The sequence below is a fragment of the Triticum urartu genome, chromosome 6 (assembly GCF_003073215.2).
Source record: "Triticum urartu cultivar G1812 chromosome 6, Tu2.1, whole genome shotgun sequence".
NCBI classification, from domain to species: Eukaryota; Viridiplantae; Streptophyta; class Magnoliopsida; order Poales; family Poaceae; genus Triticum; species Triticum urartu.
Window position 1 is genome coordinate 412,580,661 of NC_053027.1, and position 12,367 is coordinate 412,593,027.

Here is a 12,367-nt window from a genome sequence, read left to right on the forward strand (position 1 = left end):
CAATTTTGGCTTCTGTATGTTAGCGACCTGTAGTGCTTGCAGTTCCCTACTCATGTATGTTTGTGCTTTTCTTTCCGTCAAAATCTTGTTTATGCAAAGGGACTTTGTTCACTAGCAGAATTGTAGAGGCTAGGGATGTAATATTCCCATTTATCGGATGAAATGCAAAGGAGCTTGATGAAGCGTCAAAATGCATCCTCTAACATGGTGAAAATTGCCATCGAAATAAATAAGAGCTCTGAGACCAAATTTTGAACTGAAAATTCGGTGGCGAACTTGTTAGGTTCAAATTCGGTAAGTCTCCTTGTTGTCTTTCATATATCCTGTATTCCTGTATTCCATACCTACATATGCCCACATTACCAAGACCACACACTGGAAGAGGAAACAGGCATGAAGTCGTTACATCAGACCGCGAGTCAAGAAGAGATCATATGCTCTGAACATGTCATGCAGAAAGCCATGAAGTCGCTACATCAGACCCAACAGACATTACAAAAGAAAAGTAGAGCAGCTATATGATTCAACATGTATGATATCATGGAGAGAATATTACTGCAAGTAATTGTTTGATATCAGACAACGTGAACAATGCATGCTATATATGTACCACCAAAAATCTGTCTTTGCAGTTACATGTATGCAACATGAAGAGTAGCTCCCAGCAAAAAAAGATAACATGAAGAGTCGCAAACTTAACTCACAGAAAACAGGACACATTTTCAGAACATAATGAAAAAAAACAACTACACAGAACAGATCACCTCCAACGCCATAAGATTGAGGTGCTTCTTATGCCCCGAAACATCCGAGAAGTTTCTTGGGAGCCAGCCCGGTTGCACGGTACTTTGCTGCCATCTCCTCGGCCTTGAGAACTTCTTCACCACGCCGGGCCACTACCATTGCTCTCTTCTCTTCAGCTTCCCTGTGGGCGATTGCCTTTCTGTTCTTCATCTTCTCAGCGTATTCGGCCTTCTTCTTTTCCAACTCTTCCTGAACGCTCGTAAAATTCCAGAACATTAGCCGATCAGTGGACGCACATAAAATTCCTCTAGGAGAAGTGGCTACATAGCATATTGAATAGATAGACAATAACTTCTCAGCTAGTCAAGGTCACCAGAAGACATAAACGAGTTCTCTTTTTTTTTTCTAGAGAAAGAAATAGTGAATTTTTATATATGCACTGTTCATATTATGTGCCAAGGTGGAGCAGGTGGCCAAGGAGATGTTTACCCAGCATGGACAATGTTTTAGTCTTTCGGATCGGTCTTCCAAGACCTTAAGCTGTTTCCTTTTGTGTTTAAACTATGTCGTTACATGTTATGGCTGAACTTTATTGTTGGCCTGTAATGTTGTGTCTGTGGGATTCTACTTATGCATAGGCTGGGAGTAAACTCTTATGGTTGTATTGCCTTGATGTGGCAAGAGTCGATAGATTCTTTTTCTCGAAGAAAAGAAGAACTTCCTTGTTTGCATCCTACTCGAACATATCACTAAAGTGTGAAAATATGAAGTTCAATGGAAGTATTGTAAATGTACCGGTAAATATGCAGACCACTCATGGTTTGAAAAAAAAAGGCAGGTCATTCAAAATCCCCAGCAATAAAGAAAGGGAATAACGAACTTGGTAAGAATAAAATATACCAGAATCATAACTTGACAAACATGAAATTGGAATGGAGGACTTACTTCCTTCCTTTTGAGTTGAGCATCTATGGTTGCCTTCTTTGTGTTCTCCCATGAAAGAATGGACGATAGCTTCTTAGCAGCCCTGTTGTGACATAGACAGCAAGGGATTAAATTTATTGTTTTCAATTTATTTGGAGTTATGATTTGCAACTTATTTCCTCGATATATATAGGGTGTTGTGACGCAATGGGGGCAGTGAATAGCAAAGCTTCCAGTGACAACTTTCCGGTTTTAAGTCTGTGACAGAGTTTTCCAGGGCTGGCCAGTGAAACATTCAGATTACTGAACAGGGAGGGGTGCTAAAAAGGATGGATGCTTGATCCAGCTAACTGACAGTCCCAGTGCAGAATGAAGGGGTGACAATGGATCTATTGTTCAGAACTTACTTGTTCTCAGCCTTGGCCTTCTCGTTCTCCACCCATGCTTTGATCAAAGAGCTCATCTTCTCCGTCTCCACCTTTGCAAGAGCGACGTCTGAAAGCAGGTTATATTATGTATGCTGTCAGCTTAGTCGGCTGTATTCAGCAGAGACGAGAAGAAGGAACGGAGTTGAATCATCATTCAGTCACCTCTTTCATGTGCGCCCCTGTGGATGTTCTTCTCAGGGTGAGGTTTTTCGGCAGCTTCTGCACAAGAAACCGGAGCAAAGTGTCAGAAATCAGGTGCGGTGACTTGACTGACTGAACCTTGTGGAACAGATAGAAAACATGGCGAACAGGACAGGCAATAGTTGATGCTTCCACATATGAACCCTCTTCACAGTTGAGAATGGTTAGCATGTCTCAGAATAGATCCTTGGACAACAAGTAGAGTAGTATACTCACTGCTGTCGACGACGACGAGGGCCTTGGAGTCATCGGCCACGGCCGGTGGCTTGGCCCCCGGGGGAGGCGGGATGACCACCGGCACGTCCTTCTCTGCGGCCGCCTCCGGCGCCGCAGCAGCCGGCACCGCCTTCTTGGCTTCCTCCCCGGCCATCACGCACGCACGCGCACAGGTGCTTGTTGCGGTGAGAAACTTCCGCAGCTGCTTCACTGTCTGTCACGCTAGCGATACTCAACCGCGGCTTGACGCGGAGCAATATATAGAACGGGTTTAAGTGGCTCCGCTGCCGTTAGCCTGGCCTAGAGGAAAAGTTTTTTTTTCTATATTTTTTTGACAGGAGCCTGGAGGAAAGGTTGGCCAGCGGGGAGGTGGAAGGAGGAGGAAATAAATAATTAGTAGGCTATATATCCGGGAGCTTATTTAGTGGGGCTGCTTTTAGCAGGTGCGTGCGTGGGTGTTGACACACCCACGGGAAAATTCAATGAAATGACGCGCGCCTCGGCCTTGGTCTGCCAACGGAACGGAGGCCGTCCATCGGTGGTTTTCATGGCGCACACGCGCGGGCCGTGCCGTCCGGCCTCCGGGCGTCCGCCTCCTCCGACGCATCGGACATCGCGCGGCCGTTGTGCCCGAAGGCGGAAGGACCCGGGCGGGCAGGGACAGCGCAGCGTTGAATTGGCACGTTCGGGGAGTATAATTCTCACAGGTCCAAGTAGGTGGGAGCACAGTACGGTACAAACCGGACTATCGAATCCTAGGGATATATTCGCCGTCAAGCTGCGGACGCGGCTTAAAAACGATCGATCCACAGCTGGAAAACAACACAAGCAAGGGCTGTTGCCTTTGCCTTGTGTTGGTACAATACAATCGACGTCGATGCTAATGATCATTCCTAAGCCGCCTTCTTTTTCTCATCCCACTAATTGGGTCGTGCATCATGTCTCCACTTTAATTATCTTCGTCCCTACGTAAACAGACGGTTGTAAGCCACACTAAACTGCTACTACAGCGCGATCCTCCAATCTCTGGGCTGTATTTTGCGCATTAAAGCCCACCACGAGCCCACCTGTTTTCGTGTCTCCGGTCTCACCAGCTCGTCTCTTTCCCGTCCCGCGTCGTGCCGGACCAGCCTGTATCGACATTTTCAGACTTTCAGTTCAGGCAGCCGCTGGTCTCTTCTTTTTCCAAGAAGAAACCTTTCCAGCACCGTGATATTCAGAATGCAAACGCAAATACCGTCGCCATGCAAAAATACAAGGAAACAATGGCGCTAGTGGAGTGCGTTTCAAGGCATTTTGGCGTACCTACTCGACTACTATATCTCATTTTTTGATAAAGACGCAGTCTTCACATCAGTTGTGATGTGGAAACCATCTGGCTGCTCGCTCATGTAGTGACATGAGCTGTCGCCGGCGCTTTGATTATTGCTTCCTGCCTGCTTTGTTGGATCGCCAGTAGGTCTATTCGCAAAAAAAAAAGGATCGCCAGTAGGTCTGGAAAGCAAGTAAGATTTGGTGGCCTGCCAACTTGGACGAACCCCGCTAGACAGAGAGAGAGAGGAAAAAAAAACTAACACAGGACCAAAATATGGCTAGACAAAGAGAAAAAAACCAAAGCGAACAAAACAACTACTGTAACTTTTGCTTTGTGGAATACTACAACAACAACCATCAGACACCAATCATCTCACTACGACAAAGTTACTCCAAAACCAAGCTAGCTTGTACATGGGAGAAAGTTCGCAAACAGACCGCTGGAGGCGGGATGCGAAGGGAGTCACAAAGAAGAACAAGGGACCATGAATAGAAGCCGAAAAGACTGCAGGTTTCATTGTTGCTTGAAAACTTTGAAACATTTTCTACATTTTCTAGTTCCGAGTCAACTGAGAAATAGTTTAGTTAACCTTAGTCGACTGAGAAGTAGTTAAATCTCAGCCAGGGAGTTAAGCGTTGTTTTTTCTGCTAATATTAGCTCCGGCTGCATCATTTGTGGATGTTTTTTTCCTGAGAAATATTCGTTGTTCGTTTGAGTGGCCAGATTGTTCGTGTCTTCGTGGGTTGTTGTTTTATTTGTCTTGTTGGGCTTTACTTGCGATTCTTTTGGCCCATAGGTTGTGTTGTTTTATTTGTCTTGTTGGCTTTTCTTGCGATTCTTTTGGCCCATAGGTTGTTGCAGAAGTTCAAAATAGTAATATTTGTTGCAGTTTTTTGTGTTCAATTGATTGGGTGAGACTGAAGCACTAGAAAAAGCGGTGATCTGCAATGGGCTCGGTGGGTTCAACAGTGACCATCGACTAAGGGCCGTCAATTGGTGCTTGCGGCGACTTGTGGTTTGTTTTCACTGTAAATGCTGAGATTTCTGAGATGTTGTTGATCCCCTTTGCTGACTTTGCTTTGTGAAATTTGCCCCGTACCACTCGGTCTAGCTGTTTTCTTGATTGGACTGTTTCCTAATCTGTAGCTATGTGGTGAACAACATTACCATTTGTTACAAAAAAACGTGCATATCATATGGTAAAATGGGCTAGGGTTTGCCGGTCCAAAAGAATAGGTGGGCTGGGGATCAAGGACCTCCACAAGCAGAACATTAGTCTGCTAACTAAATGGTGGTGGAAGCTTGAAACTAACGATGGGTTGTGGCAGCAAATTATTCGTGCCAGATATTTCAAAACAAAACTGTGGCTAATATTCGTAGTCGTTTTTCGGATTCCTCTTGCTGGAAAGCGATTATGAAAGTTAAGGAGACTTATATGGCAGGAAGGGCTGTCAAGATTAATAGTGGTAACTTGGCTAGGGTTTGGCATGACCCATGGTTAGATGTTGCCCCCTTGTGTGAAAAATTCCCTATCTTGTTCAGCATATGTCAGGATTAGGATGGGACTATTGCTGATTTTGTGGCAAAAAATTACAAGATGGGCTTCAGGCGCAGGCTGTTTGGGGAGGTTAATGATCAGTGGGAGTGGGTGGTATCTGTGGCAAAAAAATATGCTTTAAACACTATCCCTGATACTGTGTTTTGGAGTCTCAGTAAGAACAAAAGATTTACCACTAAATCTGTGTATGAATGGTTGGAGAGGGATTTAGCTGGTCCTAACTACAAGTGGATCTGGAAAGCTAGTATCCCATTGAAAATCAAAATATTTCTGTGGCAGCTATTTCAAAATGCTATGCTTACTCGGGATAATTTGCGGAAGAGGAATTGGCCCGGGAATCCTGTTTGCTTTTTCTGCACTAACATAGAAACTGCAAACCATCTATTCTTTACATGTTCTGTTGCTCGAATGGTCTGGGGAACCCCGGGTATCACGGCTGGAGCATCCTGTTGCCCACGGTCTCTATGGCAAAGCTGGGCGTGGTTATATAAATTCTTCCCAGGTGGAAAAAAGTTCTACATGATGATTATTGTTGCTTTGTGTTGGGGGATCTGGTGTCTTCGAAATAAAGTCACTTTCGATAAATATAATGTTCGTTCTCCACTGGAGGCTGTTTTCAATGCATGCTCTTTTATGTTGTATTGGACAGGACTGCTGAAAGAAGAAGATACGTCGAAGTTTCAGGCGGGCGTGAAGAGGTTGGCGTATGCGGCAGCAGCTCTGGCGGACAGGTCTCACTCGCGAGGTGTGATGCTTTTGAAGGATGGAGATGGGATCCAGATCGGCTAACCTGCTCGTTTTCCAGTCCACTGGGGTTTGATGCCCGGCCTGGAGTGATCTGTGTTTTTGGAGGATTATCTCTTTATGCCCTGAGTAGGCTATGTAACCTCTCAGGTTTCGCACTATGTCTTTGTGGTTAGGGTAGTGGCTAGTCAGTGTCGTTAGGTTTTCGTCCCATGGCGGTTGATCCGTTTTAGGGTCCTTTTGCGGTGGGTTTCCTGTCGATGCTCCAGCTCGCTCCTCCCCTTTCAGTCTTATTTTGGGTTGTTGTCTTGGAAAACTACTGGAACATTGTATTTCCGTTGATTGCAAAATTAATGGAAAGGGGTGCAAGCCCGGTTGGAAAAAAACAAGTACTTCAATCTGTCCAGGAAACTAAGTAGCCCTTTCTGTTCAGCAGTTTATGTACTTGCTTCTGAAGCACTAAACTCAGCTATATTTATAGAACAGCAGCAACAAACAAATAATAGTAGAACACAATAGAACTCATCAGATCAAGACAGATATGTAATTTGTAAAATAGCTGCTTACATAGATGTTTCAATTATACATTGATACATGGAAGAACAATATGTACTTGTATGTATTTACATATACACAAGGAGGATGCACAACATTTCTTATCAGATCATTCATTTTTCAAATCGGAGAGATACTGGTATCACAGCACTATGGTGACAACAAACTTAGTGAATTTCTGTTTACGTAGTACACTTCACACATACTAGTTTTCTGGGATTGGAGCATAATCCTGTGGCTCTTCAAGGCGAGCTGGGGCAACAGCAGCTACAACAACTGAGGCACCAAATAGCACAACAACCAATGCCGTGAAGTTCACCAGAAATGACTCTGGTCCATATTTGTCGATGCCCGAGCTTTGGAGGAAGGTGAGCTTCTCCAGAAACCCAAGTTCTGCCGTTGCCAGGGCTAAAATGTAAACGAAGATCCCAAGTAGTACGTGCCAAGGAAGAGCACCCTTCCTCACATTTGGCGCAGCCTTGGGGAAGAAGAAGGCCAAGAATCCAAATATCCACTGTCACAAACGCAAATTAAAGAGCACTGGTCAAAACTCAATTAAAAAAATCTACAATTCTTTTGACTTCAACTATAATGCAACTTCCTAGTTCAACAATTGTGGCATGCATCAGCTCTAAACCAATCCATTTTTCTTTTTAGAGTAATCCAGTACTCATACTTTAGTAAATGCTTTAAATATTGTCTGCCTGTTCTACTGTAAGTGAACTGTGTCAGCGGACTCATAAAAGGTTAAAAAACTACAGTCATCTACAAATACGTAAAACCAATGTGATCAAATGAACCAGGTTGATAAATGGAACAGAGAATTGCCACGATATCGGAAGTCGAAAAGTCATACCTGAATACCATATAGAGAAATTGTTCCTATTCCAAGCCAAGAATGCAGACTGTAAAGGTTCGCAATTCCAGTTTCATTGTGATTCTTAAAAGCACAGTATATCCCGACCGCACCGAGCACAAGCGCAATAGCATGGAGCACTAGATGGATCAACTTAGTTGTATCATGGTTCACCGTAGGTAGTACCTTGTATATCATTATAGCTGCCAAAATGGACAAAGTCTTACAAACAAAAGAAAAATCACAAGCCAGAAAAGTTGAGGAATTTTCAGCATTACCTTCACTGCCAAGAATAATAAAGCCAATCAACATAAGAACAGGATGAACCTGTAATGTTTAACATTAGTAACATTCTCGAAATTGCTAAATGTAAACAAGTTATTATCCTAAAAACTGTTACAAACAGCAGGGAGCACAAGTAATTCTGAAGCTCCAGCTCTCACCGAGGGAGTCTTTGGAAATCCATGTCAGGAATTGGGGGAAACAAAGGACAACGATTATTGGTTTATTAGACATCTCCATCTGCAATTAACTCAGAGACCTGGATGTTTTTTAACTGAAACGGACATATAGTACGGCAGACACTAACACTTACTAGACATTTTCAGATGCGTTAGAGAGCAGTTAGCTAATGACCCTAACAGAAATGTGCAGTTGAGATTTGGAGTACAATTGATGTGCATCAGCACACGGACGCAATGACGTGTGTATCCATTTTGTTCAGATTGACTTAAAAAATTGCTTAACTATCGGTGCATATATAACGCAAACAGAAGTTGTTCTTATCACAAGTTCATATGGCTAGAGCCAAGCATCATCTAATCTAATCTCCATGGACCATGGAGCCAATAACAGAAAATCACCAAGCCAACGCTCGCAGCAGAAATTCAAGCAGACGCTTTTCTAAATCGCACGGACACGACGGTCAAATCAAATCTTGGCGCTCACTTCCTCTTCCACGATGCTAGCGTACCTACCCATCCCCCACAGCCCCACTCGATGCGATTTCGCCTTTTCTTTTCCTCTAGGGAGCAAAACAAAAAGGCGGAATCTAAAATTGTCTGCCGCCAGAGAAGAAGGAACAGGTGGTTCTCACGTTGAAGATGAGGTTCTTGTTGTCGGCTTCGAAGGCGAGGCCGCCGCGGAAGTGGATGCACCAGTACAGCACCATGGCGGCGGCCACCACGGCCAGCGCGTGCGCCACGTACGTGAACGGCGCCGCCCTCACGCCCAGCCCCATCGCCTCCGGCCCTCTGCTCCTCTGCCCCTCTCCCCTGCTCCTCTCTCGCCGGCGCTGCTGCTGGTTTCTTTCCCCGGCGGACGGAGCGAGTGGAGACAATGCGGGAGCGTGGCGTCCCCGCGCCTCTTTATAATTTATAAATGATATTTTTTCTCGTGTATTATCTGTTGATTTCTCTCCATAAAAATCGCGATAAGGGCGACACGCCTGGTAGTTGTCGATTGCTCTCGCTATATGATGAAGAAGAGGCCCACGTCGCACATCAACGTCAGACATTCAATGGCTACACGTGCAAAATTACCAAAGACATTGATAACTTCACAAATTTCTGTATTGTTCTGGACAAACTGTAGCCTTCATCAATAACAAGTACTCCCTTCGTAAACTAATATAGAAACGTTTAGATCACTACTTTAATGATCTAAACGCTTTTATATTAATTTACAAATAAGGTACTAAATACATTTCGTAGCTGCTTTGGCGGTGACACATGGGACCTATATTATAGTTAAACATAAATTGACTCCTTCAATGCCCGCGTTGGAACGCTTGGTTTCCGACAAGGCCATGTTACTTTTTACCTGCGCAATACAAACATGCACGGAATGGCAAAAGTACAAACATACACATAGGACCTACCACTTTTTACATGCGCAATACAAACAATGAATGCTCATTAATAGTGCATGTGTGATTTCCTAGGGCTAACTAAAAAGTATCATGCACAAGGATTCGAGAGAATTAGAAGGGAAAAAATTATCGGGACTGGATGGCAAAAGGGGGTATGAGAACGAATGAAGCCTAAAAATGACGATGGCGGAGTTATGTCGAAGTTGGGGAGGGGGGAGGTCTTGCTTGGAGGGTTTTGTTATTTGGGGTAATTTTTGCTAGCTGCGCCACAAGCGTACGTAATAAAATAATTTCTTTTATATTTCTTTATAGAGGGAGTAGATATTAAATTAAGTTTGCAAAAGCTGGATGTTACAAGTAGCTATATGTGAATTAAAATTATAATTTTTGTCTATTAAAAGCATAGAAGGTGGCGTATGTGTGTGTGCGCGCGCAGTGGTCGGAGATGGACAGTCGTGCTCTATGCTGCACTGTTCTGACTACAGGGGATGTGTGGCCTGCCGTTTAGGTCACTTGAAGTCAGCTTAGTCTGAGGACACTTTAATTAAGTTCCAGCTTATTAATTAACATAACAGGGCATTTGGTCTAGTGGTATGATTCTCGCTTTGGGTGCGAGAGGTCCCGAGTTCGATTCTCGGAATGCCCCTTTTTTTTCTTCCTTTTGTCAATTTTATTTTGCTTGCATAGGTCTTCTTTTTGCGGGAGTTCTGGATAGGTCTTTTTTTTTTCGGGGAAAAGGGAGATTTTTATTACTTATGAAGGCAAATCAGCCATAACCAAGTTTACAATGTCACGCATACTCGAGCCCAACCATACCGCAGTACGGGGGGGTACTCCTGCCATACTCTGCAAGAGTGTGGCTAACTTTATTTTGCGAGCGACTAATAAAAGTAATAGAGATCTCCCTAGCTTCAGCATCCTTCATCCTCTTGATCTCCTCAACTGGCATGCGGTGCCTCAAGCGGTCCCTTCTCAAAGCGTTCAGCATATTCAAGAAGGTAAATCAGCCATAACCAAGTTTACAATGTCACGCATACTCGAGCCCAGCCATACCGCAATACGGGGGGTACTCCTGCCATACTCTGCAAGAGTGTGGCTAACTTTATTTTGCGAGCGACTAATAAAAGTAATAGAGATCTCCCTAGCTTCAGCATCCTTCATCCTCTTGATCTCCTCAACTGGCATGCGGTGCCTCAAGCGGTCCCTTCTCAAAGCGTTCAACATATTCAAGAAGGTAAATCAGCCATAACCAAGTTTACAATGTCACGCATACTCGAGCCCAGCCATACCGCAATACGGGGGGTACTCCTGCCATACTCTGCAAGAGTGTGGCTAATTTTATTTTGCGAGCGACTAATAAAAGTAATAGAGATCTCACTAGCTTCAGCATCCTTCATCCTCTTGATCTCCTCAACTGGCACGTGGTGCCTCGAGCGGTCCCTTCTCGAAGCGTTCAGCATATTCACAGCTTTCACACTATCCATCTTAATGATAATGGGCAAGTCAGACCGGTGTAGGGCCAATTCGAGCCCCTCCCTACATGCAGCCAACTCGGCTTCCAGGGCATTATCACATGTGCGAATTTCCCTACAAGCAGTGAAAATTATGCCTCCCCAGTCTGACCGCAGGACCATGCCTCCTCCAGCTGCTCCTGTTGCTGGTACATAGCTACCATCAACATTCAATTTTGTCCAGCTGGCTGGAGGTAACACCCACCACACTTCGGCCTTCTGTTGTACATGTTGTGGTGGCGCCAAAGCATCAACCTGAACCACCATCTTCCCTTTCTCCATGTTACTTTGGGGCCAGTGGTGGATGCATAACAAGGAATTGATGTAGCCTTGTAAAAATCTACGTGATGCTTCCGTTGTGGGTGGGGACTTGCCATGAGTTATTTCATTCCGCACATACCACACACGCCACATTGTCATGAGGACAATCATACGTGTAGTATCAGATAGCGGTTCCAAAAGTGAGAACAACCATTCTGGGCCGGTGTGCATGCCGTCCTCCACCTTGGGTATGGGCCAGTCACGTGCCATAGCACGCCACAACTCTTTCGCTAGGGGGCACCTGCACATAGCGTGGAAACCATCCTCTCGTTCCACACCACAAAGGGGACACACATCAAAGAGTTCGAGGTGTCGAGAGAATTTATTTGCCCAAGTAGCGAGCGAGTTGGAAACCAGCCTCCATGCAAAGACTCATACCATTGGGGGAGCAGGGCACCCCCATATGATCTTCTAGATGGCGCGATGACCATCCGGTGCCCTGCTCGTTGCGGTCGCCAATGGACGCCCGCGCTCGTCCATGGCAAGGCGATATGCAGAGCGAACGGTGAAGATGCCGTTCTTCTCCGAGGCCCATGCGATAACGTCGTCGGTGATGTGGGGTGGCGTGCGAATGCTGGTGATGGTCGCGACATCCGCCGGGAGAAAATACTGTCGCAACACATTCGTACGCCAGGCGCCGGACTCGTCCAGGAGCTCTGAGACCCGCCGAAGACGGCAAGTCCCTTGCCGCGTGATCGGCTGCCCCGTCGGTTCCGTTGGGAGCCAACGGTCACGCCATATGCGTATATTCCGGCCATCGCCGACGCGCCATACAATCCCCTTCTTGAGGAGCTCGAGGCCGTACTGAATGGTCTGCCACATGGGAGAGGCGTTCCCCGAGAAGACAGTGTCCTCAAGTCGACCGTCTGGATAATATCTGGTTTTAAGGACCTGCGCACATAAACTGTTAGGGTTAGAAAGAAGTCGCCACGCCTGTCGCGCCAATAAGGCTTGGTTAAAGAGATGGAAGTCTTTAAACCCCAAGCCGCCCTTCATTTTATGTGCAAGAATATTCGGCCAAGCTGTCCAATGTGTTTTCCTTTTTCCCTCAGACGAACCCTACCAGAAGTTCCGCACCATCCTGTTGAGGTCAACGCACACTGACATTGGGAGTTTAAAAACCT

At 45.4% G+C, this 12,367-nt stretch overlaps 2 protein-coding genes and 1 non-coding gene across 3 annotated transcripts; 1 reads left to right on the forward strand and 2 right to left on the reverse strand.

Moving 5' to 3' along the window:
* Nucleotides 1-575: 575 nt before the first annotated feature.
* On the reverse strand, nt 576-2,750 carry LOC125512168 (remorin-like). The gene is made up of 5 exons (XM_048677251.1): nt 2,514-2,750; nt 2,259-2,315; nt 2,076-2,163; nt 1,690-1,771; nt 576-993 (listed from the first exon to the last, which is right to left on the reverse strand). The coding sequence occupies exons 1-5, from the start codon at nt 2,665-2,667 to the stop codon at nt 793-795; spliced, it is 582 nt and encodes a 193-aa protein (XP_048533208.1). The 5' UTR covers nt 2,668-2,750; the 3' UTR covers nt 576-792.
* A 3,924-nt stretch (nt 2,751-6,674) lies between these two features.
* LOC125513854 (probable ascorbate-specific transmembrane electron transporter 1) lies at nt 6,675-8,941 on the reverse strand. The gene is made up of 4 exons (XM_048679060.1): nt 8,638-8,941; nt 7,820-7,868; nt 7,542-7,744; nt 6,675-7,199 (listed from the first exon to the last, which is right to left on the reverse strand). The coding sequence occupies exons 1-4, from the start codon at nt 8,779-8,781 to the stop codon at nt 6,891-6,893; spliced, it is 705 nt and encodes a 234-aa protein (XP_048535017.1). The 5' UTR covers nt 8,782-8,941; the 3' UTR covers nt 6,675-6,890.
* A 1,044-nt stretch (nt 8,942-9,985) lies between these two features.
* Nucleotides 9,986-10,057, forward strand: TRNAP-UGG. The gene has a single exon. It is a non-coding gene; the product is annotated as a tRNA-Pro (tRNA).
* The last annotated feature ends 2,310 nt before the right edge of the window (nt 10,058-12,367 follow it).

Bases quoted from the DNA above. Each gene is read 5' to 3' on its own strand.
- LOC125512168 (XM_048677251.1), bottom strand. From the start codon at position 2,667: ATGGCCGGGGAGGAAGCCAAGAAGGCGGTGCCGGCTGCTGCGGCGCCG. The intron at 1,772-2,075 runs GTAAGTTCTGAA...ATGTCACAACAG, and splicing joins AAGGCCAAGGCTGAGAACAA to GGCTGCTAAGAAGCTATCGT. The intron at 994-1,689 runs GTAAGTCCTCCA...ACGAGCGTTCAG, and splicing joins CTCAACTCAAAAGGAAGGAA to GAAGAGTTGGAAAAGAAGAA.
- LOC125513854 (XM_048679060.1), bottom strand. From the start codon at position 8,781: ATGGGGCTGGGCGTGAGGGCGGCGCCGTTCACGTACGTGGCGCACGCG. The intron at 7,745-7,819 runs GTAATGCTGAAA...CCATTTTGGCAG, and splicing joins TATTATTCTTGGCAGTGAAG to CTATAATGATATACAAGGTA. The intron at 7,200-7,541 runs GTATGACTTTTC...CGTTTGTGACAG, and splicing joins TTTCTCTATATGGTATTCAG to TGGATATTTGGATTCTTGGC.